At 40.6% G+C, this 13148-nt stretch overlaps 1 protein-coding gene across 1 annotated transcript; it reads right to left on the bottom strand.

The window, feature by feature from the left end:
• Positions 1-10354: 10354 nt before the first annotated feature.
• Positions 10355-11278, bottom strand: LOC144696820 (galanin receptor 2b). The gene has a single exon (XM_078568567.1). The coding sequence runs from the start codon at positions 11276-11278 to the stop codon at positions 10355-10357; it is 924 nt and encodes a 307-aa protein (XP_078424693.1).
• Positions 11279-13148: the final 1870 nt, after the last annotated feature.

The raw sequence follows: 13148 nt of genomic DNA, 5'->3' as shown, positions 1-13148 counted from the left end.
CCCAACCCCCAATTAAAATGACATCACATTGGTGTCTTTTTAGAAATTTATTAAAAGATGAAACATGGAAAGAAATGGCTGGGGATAGAGAGAAAGCAGGAGAGACAGGGAAATGGCTGCACTCTGAGTGCCCACCCACTCTAAGGAAGGAAGCATGGAATTGCTTGAGATTTCAGGCCATTAGTTCCGAGGGATGAGCTTATTTGTTCATGGGACGTGGGTGTCACTGGCTAGACCAGCACTTATTACCCATCCCGAATTGCCTGTGTTCAGAGGGCATTTAAGAGTCAACTGCATTGCTGTGGTCTGGAGTCACATGTAAGCCAGACCAGGTAAGGACAGCAGATTTCCTTCCCTAAAGGGCATTAGTGAATCAGACAATGATTTCATGGTCATCATTAGACTTCTAATTCTAGATTTGTATTAAATTCAAATTCCACCATCTGCCGGGTCCCCAGAGCATTGTCCTGAGTTTTTGGATTACCAGCCCAGTGACAATACCACTACAACATCACCTCCCCACAGAGGATTACCTGGTTGTGTTTCTTTATTTGTTACTAACGATTTTGGAAATACATGGGAAATGAAATAAGATTCATTATTAAAAGTTTGAAGACTGCTGAAAAGAAGCTGTCACCGTTTATGAAGGTCGATTTGTGTCTCCTGCAAATTATGTCACTGGATTCTGCACATGCAAAGGCAAGTATCAGCAACCATCTTGCACTGCCAACTTGTGTCACCAGCTTACAGTGTAATATAAAATCACAGAAGAGGAAGTGAGAGAGAAGTTGTTAATGATGATCCTTTGTACCTTTTGTTTGCTTTTAATGGGTCACTGATGATGGAATTTGTTTTTTAATTTTAAAATCACTTCACAATCCTTGCAAAATATTCCAATATTTCCGTGTATCTTTACAATCTAAGAATTATAATGGCTCAGATTTTGCTGTAGCAATCCATCTAACAGTGTCTGCCATTAGACTCACCCCTGCATGTTTAAGTTTTCAATTTTCTTTGCATGACAAGTTACTGAAATTGTGAGCAGATAATGTTGCAGCAAGGGGAAGCTGAGCTCTGTACCCGCGTTAACAGCTAGGCAACTGTGTATTTCCATAACCAATCAGATTGAAGGGGTAGAAGTGTACAACCCCTCCCACTGGAGGGATTTTCCGGTCCCACTGAAGTCAATGAACTTTTGAACAGCTCACCGCATTTTATGGCCCTGCTTCCGTGCAACGGGGCCATAAAATTCCGCCCAAGGACTGGGTAGGAAGTGCAAATTAGAGGAGGTGAATTCGATGTCATATCAATTACATAAGGCGAGGGGAGAGAAAAAACCACAAAAGGGAAAAGTAAAAAAAAATCTTAATTTAAATTTCTACGTTTTTTAACTCACTGATAACCATTTACACCCGAAGGGTATAAATGTTTAACTTTCAGTGCTAGAGACGCTGGTAGTTATTAACATTTCTTAGTTCTGTCCTTGGCAATTATTTACTAAACGCTGAGATTTTTCTATTTCAGGTAGGATAAGGAGGCAGGCCTTGAACTTACCTCACCTGGAGCAGGGATTGAACCCTGTATTGTTACTGTTAATCTTATTCACATGTCTAGCCAACTGAGTTAACCAACCCCACTTGCTAACACTTACCACATCTTTAAAAGGGTACTTACACTTGAAACGACAAGAGTTAATTTTCTTCGGTGAGTTTAGTTCATATCTATCATACGAACAGAGCAACTTCAATGCATATGAATGGTGAGGCAAGCAGATGGATGCCGTTTTAGGGAAGATAACAACAAAGCAGCACAATTTGGTCTCAGCATTTCGGTATTAATATTTAAATGTGCATCTGCTCCTCACCTAAAGTTGCTGTACCAGTTACAAATAGTGGCAAGCATCATTAGCCTCACCATTTTAATAGAAAACATCAAATAATTTTTTTAATTGTTCTAATTTTTACTATAAATTTATCCTGATTGCTCATGAGATTACTGTTTTAATAGGAGCATAAGAATGGGACTAGGCTATTTAACCATCAAACCTGTTCTGCCATTCAATGAGATCATGTTTGATCTGTATCTCAACTCTATCCAACTACCTTGGCTCAATAGCTTTTAATATCCTATTCTAGCAAAAACTTATCAATTTCAGAATTAAAATTATTAATTGAGCTAGCATCTACAGCTTTTTGTGGGAGAGATTGCCACATTTCTACCATCCATCGCATGAAGTGTTTCGTAACTTCCCTCCTGGATGGCCTGGCTGGGTTTTTAAGGCCTTATCTTGGACACCTCAAACAGCGGGAAAAGCTTTTCTCTATCTACCCTATCAATTCTTATCAAGATCTCAAAAGTCTCAGTCAAACCACCCCTTAGCCTATAAATACAGCGAATTCAAGCCTTAGGCCTGAATTTTACCCTTGGCGGGTGTACACATTCGGCGGGCTTGGGAGCAGCCTGGAAATGTATCCCCGACTGCGATTTCATGCTGGCTGGCCAATTAAAGGTCAGCCGGCGTGAAACACGTGCTGAAAAGCTCAGCGCTGCTGGGATGAAGGGGGGAAGAGAGTGGGCGATGACGTCACCCTGGGTGCAGGTGAGCGGTGTGAGAGAGATCCCTGAAGGCAGGCAGCTACCTCAGAGAACTGCAGACCTGCAAATGGTTAAATAAAGGTGTAAAAAGCTGCAAAAAAAATGTCCATGCATACCTCATAAAATTGCTCTCCACAGATATTTATTATTATTTTATTTCATAACGGAGATTTCATCCCGCCCTTGGATAGGGTTTGATGAAAAATTCAAAGGCCGCCTGGCCGATTTGCCTGTCCGCCAACTGTAAGGTTGGACGGGCCACGAAAAATCAGAGACAATTGCGCCATTAATGGGCTTAATTTCCTGCTTAATTGTTGGCGGGTGCGCTTCCGACTTTTGCGCACGTCCGCAGAGCAAAATATCGCGCAATTGAGCGATGACGTTGGGATGCTCGCCCGATGTCATCTTATGCGATTTTACACCCGATCGGGTTGGGCGTATGCCTGCCTGTGGAACATAAAATTCTGCCTTTACTTATTTAATCTCTCCTCATAACCTAACCTTTGGAACCCAATTAATATTCTGATGAATATGTGCTGAACTCTTCCCAAGGCCAATATATCCTTTCTAATGTGTCGATAAGGTGAAATTTTTTCACTCAGAGGGTCGTGAATCTTTGGAACTCTCTTCCTGAAAAGGTGGTGGAAGCAGAGTCTTTAAATATTTTTAAGGCAGAGGTGGATAGATTCTTGATAAGCAAGGGGCTGATAGGTTATAGGGGGTAGGTGGGATGTAGATTTCAGGTTATGATTAGATCAGCCTTGGTCTTATTAAATGGTGGAGCAGGCTCGAGGGGCTGAATCTCTTACTCCAGCTCTTCGTTTATTTGTATTTTCCTTTTAATTTCATTAGCTAAGTCATTAGTAAATATTGTGAATAGTTGAGGCCCCAGCATAGATCCTCGTGAGAAACCACAAGTCACATCCTTCCAAAGTGAGCACTTGACTATCATCCTCTGTCTGTTTTCTATCACAACTAATCTTCCACCAAGGCCAATAGTTTGTCTTCAATTCTTTAATTTTTGCTAACAGCTTCTTATGTGGAACCTTTCTAAATGCTTTCTAGAAGTCCATACAAACTACATCCATAGACATTTCCTGTCTACTACTAAAATTACTTAGTCAATAATTCAGTTAGGTTCATTAGACATGAGCTATCCATTACACATTATGGGAATGGTAGTATAGTGATTATGTTATGGGACTGGTAATCCAAAAGCCTAACATAAAATTCTGGGGATGTGTTCAAATCTCATCATGGTAACTAGGGAACATTAATTAAATAAATCTGGAATTAAGAAGCTAGTTTCAGTAATGGTGATCACGTAACTACTAGATTGTTATAAAAACCCATCTGGTTCACTAATGTCCTTTAGGGATAGAAACTTGCCTTTTTACCTGGTGGTTTATTTGTGATTCCAAATCCACAGCAATGTGTTTGACTATTAACTGACCTGTGAAATGTTGATATCCTGTCAATGCATTAAAAAAAATCATGTTGGCTCTCTGTAATAACCTCAGCTTTCTCCCTAAGTGCCCAGTCATACCTGCCTGAATTACAGATTCCAATATCTTTCCCAACAGATGTTAGATTACGAGATCTATATCTCTGATCTTTCTACAGTAATGGAGCTACATTTTCAATCTTCTGATCTAGAAGCACAATTTTTGAGTCAAGAGAGCTTTGGAAGATTAGGACTGAAGCACCTGTAATTTCCTCACCCGCTTTTTTCAGTATTGTAGGTTGGAAACCATTAGGCCCTGAGGATGCTCTTAAGTACCATTACTTTTTTCTAAAGCTGTTTTCTTGAGTTCCAGTCCTTGATTAATTATTCATTTTCCTGGAATGTCAGGTAAATTATCCTCTTCCTCTTCTATGAAGACTGACACAAAGTAATTATTCCACAAGTTTGCCATCTCCTTCTTTTGCAATATTATCCCCCTCTATTTATAAAAATCCCACATTACCCTTGACTACTCTCTCCCTTATATAAATGTAAAGACTTTTGTGTTAATCCTGATATCCTTCATACATTTATTTTATTATTTTAATGTTAGTTGACAAAATACTATAGAATGTAAAGATTTGTGATTCCATTGTCAGTGTTGTGAAACTGTTCCTATCTAAACTAGGAAACAAATAATCTGGAACAAAGGTTTATTTCTCAATATTGTGAATAAAATGTATTAATGTTTTATTAGCCCCTACACTATACAATATATATATATATATATATACACACAACTAAAAAGGATGTCAAACAAAATTACAGTTCGTCAGAAATTTGGAATAATACATTGTTATGGATGGGGAGAGATGATAGGGATGGCTCCTCTTTTTTTTCCCCCTCTCAACTGACCGCAGACAGCATGTAAAAAACATGGCCAGGGTATTTTGGATGGCAGGGTTTTCTGTTCCCCTATCCAAAGATTCTCGCCAACACTGCCTGCCCTGCAGCCATTTCACGTTCCAATGAGCATTAATTGGCTGCAGGTAGGACTCCCACCCCTCGCTGAGGAGGAAGTCCCACCCTAGAGAGCTGCCGGCCAATCTGATTATCCAGCAGCTCTTTAGTCCCTGCAGCGACAGGAGCTGTAGGAGACAGAAGTGGAAGAAGTCCACAGAGTTCAAGAAATTCATGAAGTCCATGGAGCCTAAGTCCTGGGAGTGCACGGACAGGTGAGTTTCCGGGGTCTCAGGGTGGGGAGGGTAGGGAAGGCCTAGAGGGGGTTTGAATAGTGAGGGTGTGGGGGGAGAGGTCAGGGATGGGTAGATGGAGATCCAGTGGCCACCAGACATTAAGGGAAGGAACATCAAAAGATTCAAGGGGGCTTCTGATGGAGGCATCATCCCCAACTTCCCATCCAAGGCTTAAACCTGATTATTTTCAGGCTTCCCCCACACCCTGGAAATCCTCCCACCAGCCTAAAAATTGAGGCTGGGTGGGTAACGGCCCTTAAGTGGTAAATAATTGACCACGTAAGGGCCTCAACTGGGGCAAGGGCGGGTGAGCCATCCGAGGCTTCGCCTGCCCCAGCGTAAAATTGCTGAGAGGTCAGGGCAAGTAGGAACCCAGCGGGAAGCTCATTTGTGCTATTTCATGCTCCCCCTACCAACAAACCCACCAGCAGGGGAGTGTGAAATTCAGGCCCATGTTCTAACCCCTGTTATGAGGTGGCATGTGATATGTGCCAGGCAGACCAAATCCACAAGGGAAACTTGGCCATGCTATCACAACAGTTTTACAATTTGTATTTATTACTAGAAGATTTATGCACTGAAGTCAGAATTAATGAGTCCACTAACACCTTTTGTGATTTAAAAAAATAATTAAAACATTTATTAACAGAAGAAAAGAATTTAACACATACAGTTACTTGATATAATAACAAATCCCAAAATTCTTAATTAACCTTACTCCCAACTACACACCCCCTTTAAGGTAACAGTCAAAAATAGGTTTTAAATTTAAATAAGCAATACAGCAAGGTTACCGCAGCACTCACTCGACAGTGGAATTCCAAAGACTTTTAACACAACTTGAGTTACTGGCCACAGCAGACTTCTGCAAAAGTGGCTAGAGGCTTTACCCCAAGGCTGCTTTACATGATGTACCTTTCAAGATGTCACACAGCTGCACCCCACATAACCTTCCATCCTTCTTTATATGTGTTCCTCTCTCTTTAATGTGTAAACAACCATTGTTCTACATGTCTTTGGAAATGTACTTTTCCCATAATATAAAAATCTTTCATGTTGTCAGTATGACCTCTTTCCTTTTGGGAAAAATAAACATAATGCTTGGCCTTGCTTATCATGTTAGTTGTAAACATCCTACCATCCCTTTGAAAGTCGAACAACACCTTCACTTATCTAAAAATGCAAATTTCTTTCATACTTTATCAGTGGAACCTTCATCCTCACGTGTCCATCTCCATTTCAAAAGTTTGCTTTATACCTAACTCTTTTGATAATTTCAACCTTGCAGTCTATCTGCCTCTAATTCAATTAAATCAGTCACATAGACAGAACCATCCACACTCACACCCATAAGCCTACAATAATATTATGTTTTGTAATATAGTTTTGTGATACCCCTGAGTGCAGTAGTTGTCAGGAAAGATAAATCATAGTTTTTCTCATAAGTTTCAAAAGAAAGATAAATGTTTATAATTCAACACCCAAATATATATATGCAACTACACCCACTGTTACACTCAGAGAGATACACAGGCTCTCAATAAAAGATTGTGGTTACAGAAGTAGCATGCATTTAGTTCTTAAGAGTTCAAGAGTTCTGTGTCACACTTGTTTTTCTCTGGGATGAAGACGTCAAACAATGCAGGGCTGTAATCCTTTTTGAGTCCTCTGAAGAAAGATTTGCTGTTGTTTTATGTTCCCAGTAGCAGATTTCTCTTGGTCCACTCCAGTCAGGGTGCAATAGCAAAGCCCTGGTACAATTTTTTTTATTCTTTCATGGAACATGGGCATTGCTGGCTATGCCAGCATTTTTTAATTGCCCACCCCGCAGTGCCCTTGAGAAGGTGGTGATGAGCTGCTTTCTTGAACCGCTGCAGTCCACTTGGTGTAGGTACACTCACAGTGCTGTTTGGCAGGGGGAGGGAGCTCCAGTTCCTCAGGTAGAGAGGTCAAGGCCAACCAGAGTCTCTGCCTACTTTAGGCAGGGTCTTTTTCCTTTGCTGGTCTAGATGTTTCTCCACTGTATGCTCCAAAATTATGCCTTATTAAATCTCATTATGAGAAACCTAGTTTTGGTCATGTGACCAGAACATCTTTTTCCATTGTCCTCCTAATTAGATTCTGATGGCTAAGCCATTATCAAACACTGAAGTCCATCTTGATAAAATAGAACTTTTCACACCTATTTTCTGGGATTCCAATTTGTAGTCAAAGAGCCTGAAAACAGTATTGTGAAACCAGACATTTAAATCAGTTGGAGAAGTGCAGCCATTAACCACAGGAAGAGTTGCTTGCATTTTAATGACTTTTCAAAGGTATGTCCAGAAAGGTAATTTGCATTTTAATGACTTTGTTAAGACTTGTCTAGACATGAAGATTAATTCAGGGGTCCTAGCAGTTCCATGTGTAATGGCAGGAAATTCCATTTTGTTGGAAAGTGTCCATTTTGGGTTTCATATTTAGCTCATAAGTTTGTATGGCATGAGCATGACAACACCTAGAAATCAAGCTGTTTTTAAGCCTGTACAAAAATGTGTGCATCTTTTCAATGCTGCTGTTTTTCCTGGCAATATTTCAAGTTGTTATTTTACAGAATTATTTTGAATATAGCCAACACCCTGTGTTTTAAAAAATGGAAGAGCCATATGAAAAACCAATAGTAATTTACTGTCACACATAGATTTTGTATTCCATAGTAGTGATGAAAATTAGCTTCCTACTTCTGTCCAGAGCACTAACACCCTTTTAATTATTTTCAGGAAGGTATGAAGCTAAATTCAGGAAAGCACCTGTTATCATTTTCTATCCCATTTACTCATTCTAGATATAGCCAGGTTCCTTTTAGTTGTGACATTTTGTCAGCAGTGATCTTTAATTATTTAATCATTTTGCTGTTGGATCATTTGATTATTGAAAATGGATGTGAATGATAATATTAAAATACACAATAATATTTAAAGTCCTATTTGATATTCATTATATAACATAAATAACTGGTGCTGCCGATAACACAATAACTCATTTATGGGAGGATTGAGGGTTTTACTGATGTGCATGACTCACTGAAATCTTAATCCCACAGTTTGTGATTTGATTGAATTATAAACATGTGGTTCCTTAACAACTACTTCCATTTAATATAGAAAGGTGAATCACACTGAAGAAAGGCTCATAAGTTAAATTGGATAATGGTCCTAATGAATAAATGAAATGCAATTGTGACTAGTGTTCAATAAAATAAGTAAAATTTAGAATGTTGAATCCTTCTCCTAAAGCAATATATCCAGACAGGTTGGTGCACAAACTAAAGTGCTATTACCTTAACAGGCAACATAATGTCCTTTAGGGAAGGAAATCTGCTGTCCTTACCTGGTCTGGCCTACATGTGATTCCAGGCCCACAGCAATATGGTTGACTCTTAAATGCCCTCTGAACAAGGGCAATTAGTGATGGGCAATAAATGCTGGCCTAGCCAATGATGCCCACATGCCATGAACGAATTTAAAAAAGCACAGCAAATCCAAAGGAGTTATGTTGTAGCCAGTATACACAGTTGCCCATTGTTAGCAGTTGAGTGTTGTAATGAGACCAAAATACTGTACTGAACATTGGAATAAAAATTGTGATGTGTGTAATATTGTTGCAGAAAATCAACTGCGTGTTGTTCCGTCTGGTGGATGGAATTTATTTAAAGTGGAATAGAATTGGAGTTCCTCAAACAACAACAAATCATTCATTTTATACTCTTTCGAGTTATCAACAGTCACAGATTGCAACTCTTTGAGTACAATCACAGTTCTTGGTTTTCCAGGAGTGGGACATGAACCCACAACCCTCTGATTCAAAGGCAAGGATGCTATGAACTGAGCCACAGCTGACACCTCTCATTCATTTTATAGTCAAACTATATGAAGAGAACCAAATGATGAGACAATTATACAGTTAAACAAAGGAGCAATGATTCCTTCCCTTCAATTCTCCTCAGCTGGTTTTTTTTTGTGTTTTTACTCTCCATTTTGAATTGTCCCTAAACATGGCAAATTCTGGAGCGTTGTGCACAGCTGAGGTCCTGTTCTTAAAATCTTCTCATTTGTGATCAGCTGCCAGCAGAGGATTAGAGCAGTTTGAGGTAATTGGCTCACCTTCTGATTCTCTCTGTTTAAAAATGTTTCTAATGTTTGTTACAATCCTTTTTTTTCACATGTTTAGGTCAGTAAACTAATCAGGTGAGAAATCAAGTGCATGAATCTTCAGAGCTGCTCATCATCGTGGTTTAGCGTCAAAGATTTATTTTTAAACCATATTAATTTATTTTAAAAATATTGACTGAATAGTGTTTTGTTTAATTCGATAGAAAACAGACAATATATGCTATCGTGTAAGGTGATTATAAGATGCCTGCATGTTGCAAAGCACAGCTCGTTTACGTTTCATTGTATTTGAATAAATGAGCAGAAAATGCAATTCTCTCTATCCTCGATCTTATTGTGGCTTCCTGTCAGTTATGTGTTTTCTTACATGTAATGTACAAACTTCCGCTATAATAATTTATTTCAGTTAAATTGGAAAGTGGTGTTCAGCAGATATGCAAATAAATATTTGCCAAATAGATTTTAAACAGTGTAACTTCGGATTCCAATCTGGCTGATTTCTTTACTTAAAAGGACTGAATTGCCTGATATCCCGAAAAAAAAATATTCATTCGTATATATCCTCCCAATGAAAATACAGAATGTTACTGAGACTCTACTTAATGTCATAAAAACAGGAAATGCTGGAAAAACTCAGCAGGTCTGGCAGCATCCGTGGAGAGAGAAACAGGGTTAACGTTTCGAGTCCACCTGACTCTTCTTCAGAGCTTAATGTCGGTATCTTAAATTTTGAGGAATCATCTGGTGCTTCCGCTGTATTATTTGAGGACAACTGTTCAGACTGAAGAAGTCATACGGACTCGAAACGTTAACTGTGTTTCTCTCTCCACAGATGCTGCCAGACCTGCTGAGCATTTTCCAGCATTTTCTGTTTTTGTTCGGGCTGATGTGTTTTGAAGTCCTGGGGTTCAATGGCATGAGAAAATCCTCTCATCTGGACCTGTCGAGCTGTTTTTGGGGTGCACTCTATGTGATTTAAAAGGCAGACCCCAGCACGATGTCGCATCCCGATACCTCTTGGCCAACAAAACGTAAATGATTGGGTTGATACATGGGTAGAAATAGTTAAGGACGCTGCAGCTGAAAAAGAGCATGTCCCAGGTCTTCCCGCGAGGGCATGAACCCAGGTAGATGCAGAATTCCAAGATATAGCTGGGCAGCCAACACGCCGAGAAGGAGCCCGTGGCAAATAAAATCATGATGGACGCCCTTCTTGTGTACCTGGAACTAACCAAAGACATCATGGGGCTCTTCAGAAGGAAAACTGCAAGACGAGCGTAGTTATAGGCGATCACCAGCATGGGGACCAAATAATAAAGGACGAACTGAGCCAGGATGGTCTTGTATTTGTGCTGGTATAACCCCGTCACGCAGAGGGTCAGGTTGCGACTCCCTGTCCCTGTTGTGGCGTTGATCCGGAGAGGTATGGTCACACAGAGGCTCAGAACCCAGACCATGACCAACATGGCCATGCTCAAAGTCATGGCAGGGGGGCTATGGGGTTTCATGACGATCCAGGCCCGGGTAATGGAGACGGCGCACAGGGAGTAAGCGCTAGCGGCCACCGAGAAGGCCAAGAGGAACTGAAATATTTTGCAGAATATCCTTCCGAAGGGCCACGTATATCCCAGAACAACCACGATGAGGAAAGGGTCCAAGAGGAGAGAGAGGAAATCAGCCACGGCCATGCTCACCAACAGGATGTCCAAGCGGTTTTTACGGAATGAAACATACTTGGTGAAGATATAGAACACCAGAATATGGGCGAACACCCCAACCAAAACAATGGCAGTGCAAATGCTAACGAAGATGGTCCCATATGTAATGGGCATGATTACAAACTCACAGTAGCCAGGGTCTTCAAGTTAGCAATAAATGATATAATCCCGTTTCGTGGTCGATAGACCGGGAGACCGTTCACTGCAGGACCAATAGCTTTTGGTAGTCTCAATTCAGGTAGGCACAAATCGCCGAAAACTGGCTATATAATGCAGAACAGCAAAGTATTACATATGGAAACAAACGGCGCTAATGCACATTAGTTGAAGCCTGACTACTTTACTCCCACGTTTTTGCCCAGCCGAAAGGAAATAAATCGCAAAAGGCTTCTTCTGTTATTTTATGTCATTAGGTAAATACACCAAACCATTCAATATCGACAAGTTCGATCCTCAAACAAACAAAGAGCTTAAAATCATTCACGTATCCCAGTTCTGAAAATAAATCTATTGTGAATGATTAACTTTTCTCTATTTACTTCTTAGAATATTTGGGCATTTACAGTAAGGAGACCTAACTCCACCTCACCACCAATGCTCTTCATTCCTCCACTTTCTCTAAATTATCTGCTTTTCCACAATCCAACATGATGGTACAAGGAGGGGGTGGGACACAAATTTATATGCTGGGGGTATGTGAAAAAGATAATGATCTAGGGAACACACTGCCTACCAGGCTGGTGGAAGCAGAAACAATCCATGATTTGGAAAGGATATTGGATGGGCACTTGGAAGAAATAAACTTGCAGAGCTTCAGGGATCCATTGTGGAAGTGAGACTGACTGGATTGCTCTTTGGGGAGCTGGCATGGATGATAGGCCAAAGGGCCTCCTTCTGTGCAGGGAATTACTCTGTCACTCTACTGGATGAACAAAAATCCCCTCCAATTAAATACTGGGAAGACTGAAGTCATTGTCTTTGGTCCCTGTTACAAATTTCAGTCTCTAGTCACTGGCTCCATCCTTTCCCTGGCAACTGTCTGAAGCTGGACCATAATGTTTGCAGCCTCAGTGTTATATTTCACCTTAGGGTGAGCTTCTGACCACATATCTGCACCATCACTACGACTGCCTATTTCCACCTATGTAACATTGCCTGATGCTGCCCCATCTCATCTCATCTGCTGCTGGAACCCTCCTCATCTGGTTTAGTGTCAAATGCTTTGGGACATTTTATTACTTTAAGGGTGCTATATAAAAACAAATTATTGTTGTTACAGTGAATCTTGATATCATCAGATGGAACTGACATGCAGCTATATAGTGTCTTTAAACAGAAAATATCCCAAGGTGCTTCACAAATGCATAGTCAGATAAAAATGACATGTGTGGAAGGAGATAGTAGGAGTGATGACTAAAAGTTTGGTTAAAGAGGTAGGCTTTAAGAAGGGTCTTAAAGGATGAGAGAGAGCTGAAGAGAGTAATGGAGGGGATTCCAAGGCCTAGGACCTAAAAAACTAAAGGCACTGCAGCAAGGTATGAGGTGAAGTGAGTGGGGGATACACCAGAGGTCAGAATTGGAGGATCCTGAGTTCTTGGAGGGTTTGAGAGGAGGAGGCAACAGAGATAAGCTGGGGGGCAGGCGGCGGTGGCGGGAGGGGGTTGAGGTCAAAATGGGATTTGAACACAAAGATGTGAATTTTAAATTGCAAGTGTAGCGGGACAGAAGCCACTGTAGGCCACCCCACTTCATGGGGTGAAGTGTGGTACCGGTTAGGATACAAAGAGCAGAGATTTGGATGAGCTGAATTTTATAGAGGGTGCAGGGTGCAAGAGTGGCCCAGGGAACATTGGAATAGTTGTGTCTGAAGGTAACAAAGACATGGATGAGTGTTTCAGTAACAGATGGACATACAGAGGTGGAGACATGCAATGTCATGGAGGTGGAAGTAGGCGGTCTTTGTAATGGAATTGATATGAGGTTG

Source organism: Cetorhinus maximus, chromosome 22 (assembly GCF_964194155.1).
Source record: "Cetorhinus maximus chromosome 22, sCetMax3.hap1.1, whole genome shotgun sequence".
NCBI lineage: Eukaryota > Metazoa > Chordata > Chondrichthyes > Lamniformes > Cetorhinidae > Cetorhinus > Cetorhinus maximus.
This window is presented reverse-complemented; position numbering and strand designations above follow the sequence as displayed.

What these genes read in the sequence shown, in the direction of transcription:
- LOC144696820 (XM_078568567.1), bottom strand. Translation starts at nt 11,278, where the DNA reads ATGCCCATTACATATGGGACCATCTTCGTTAGCATTTGCACTGCCATT.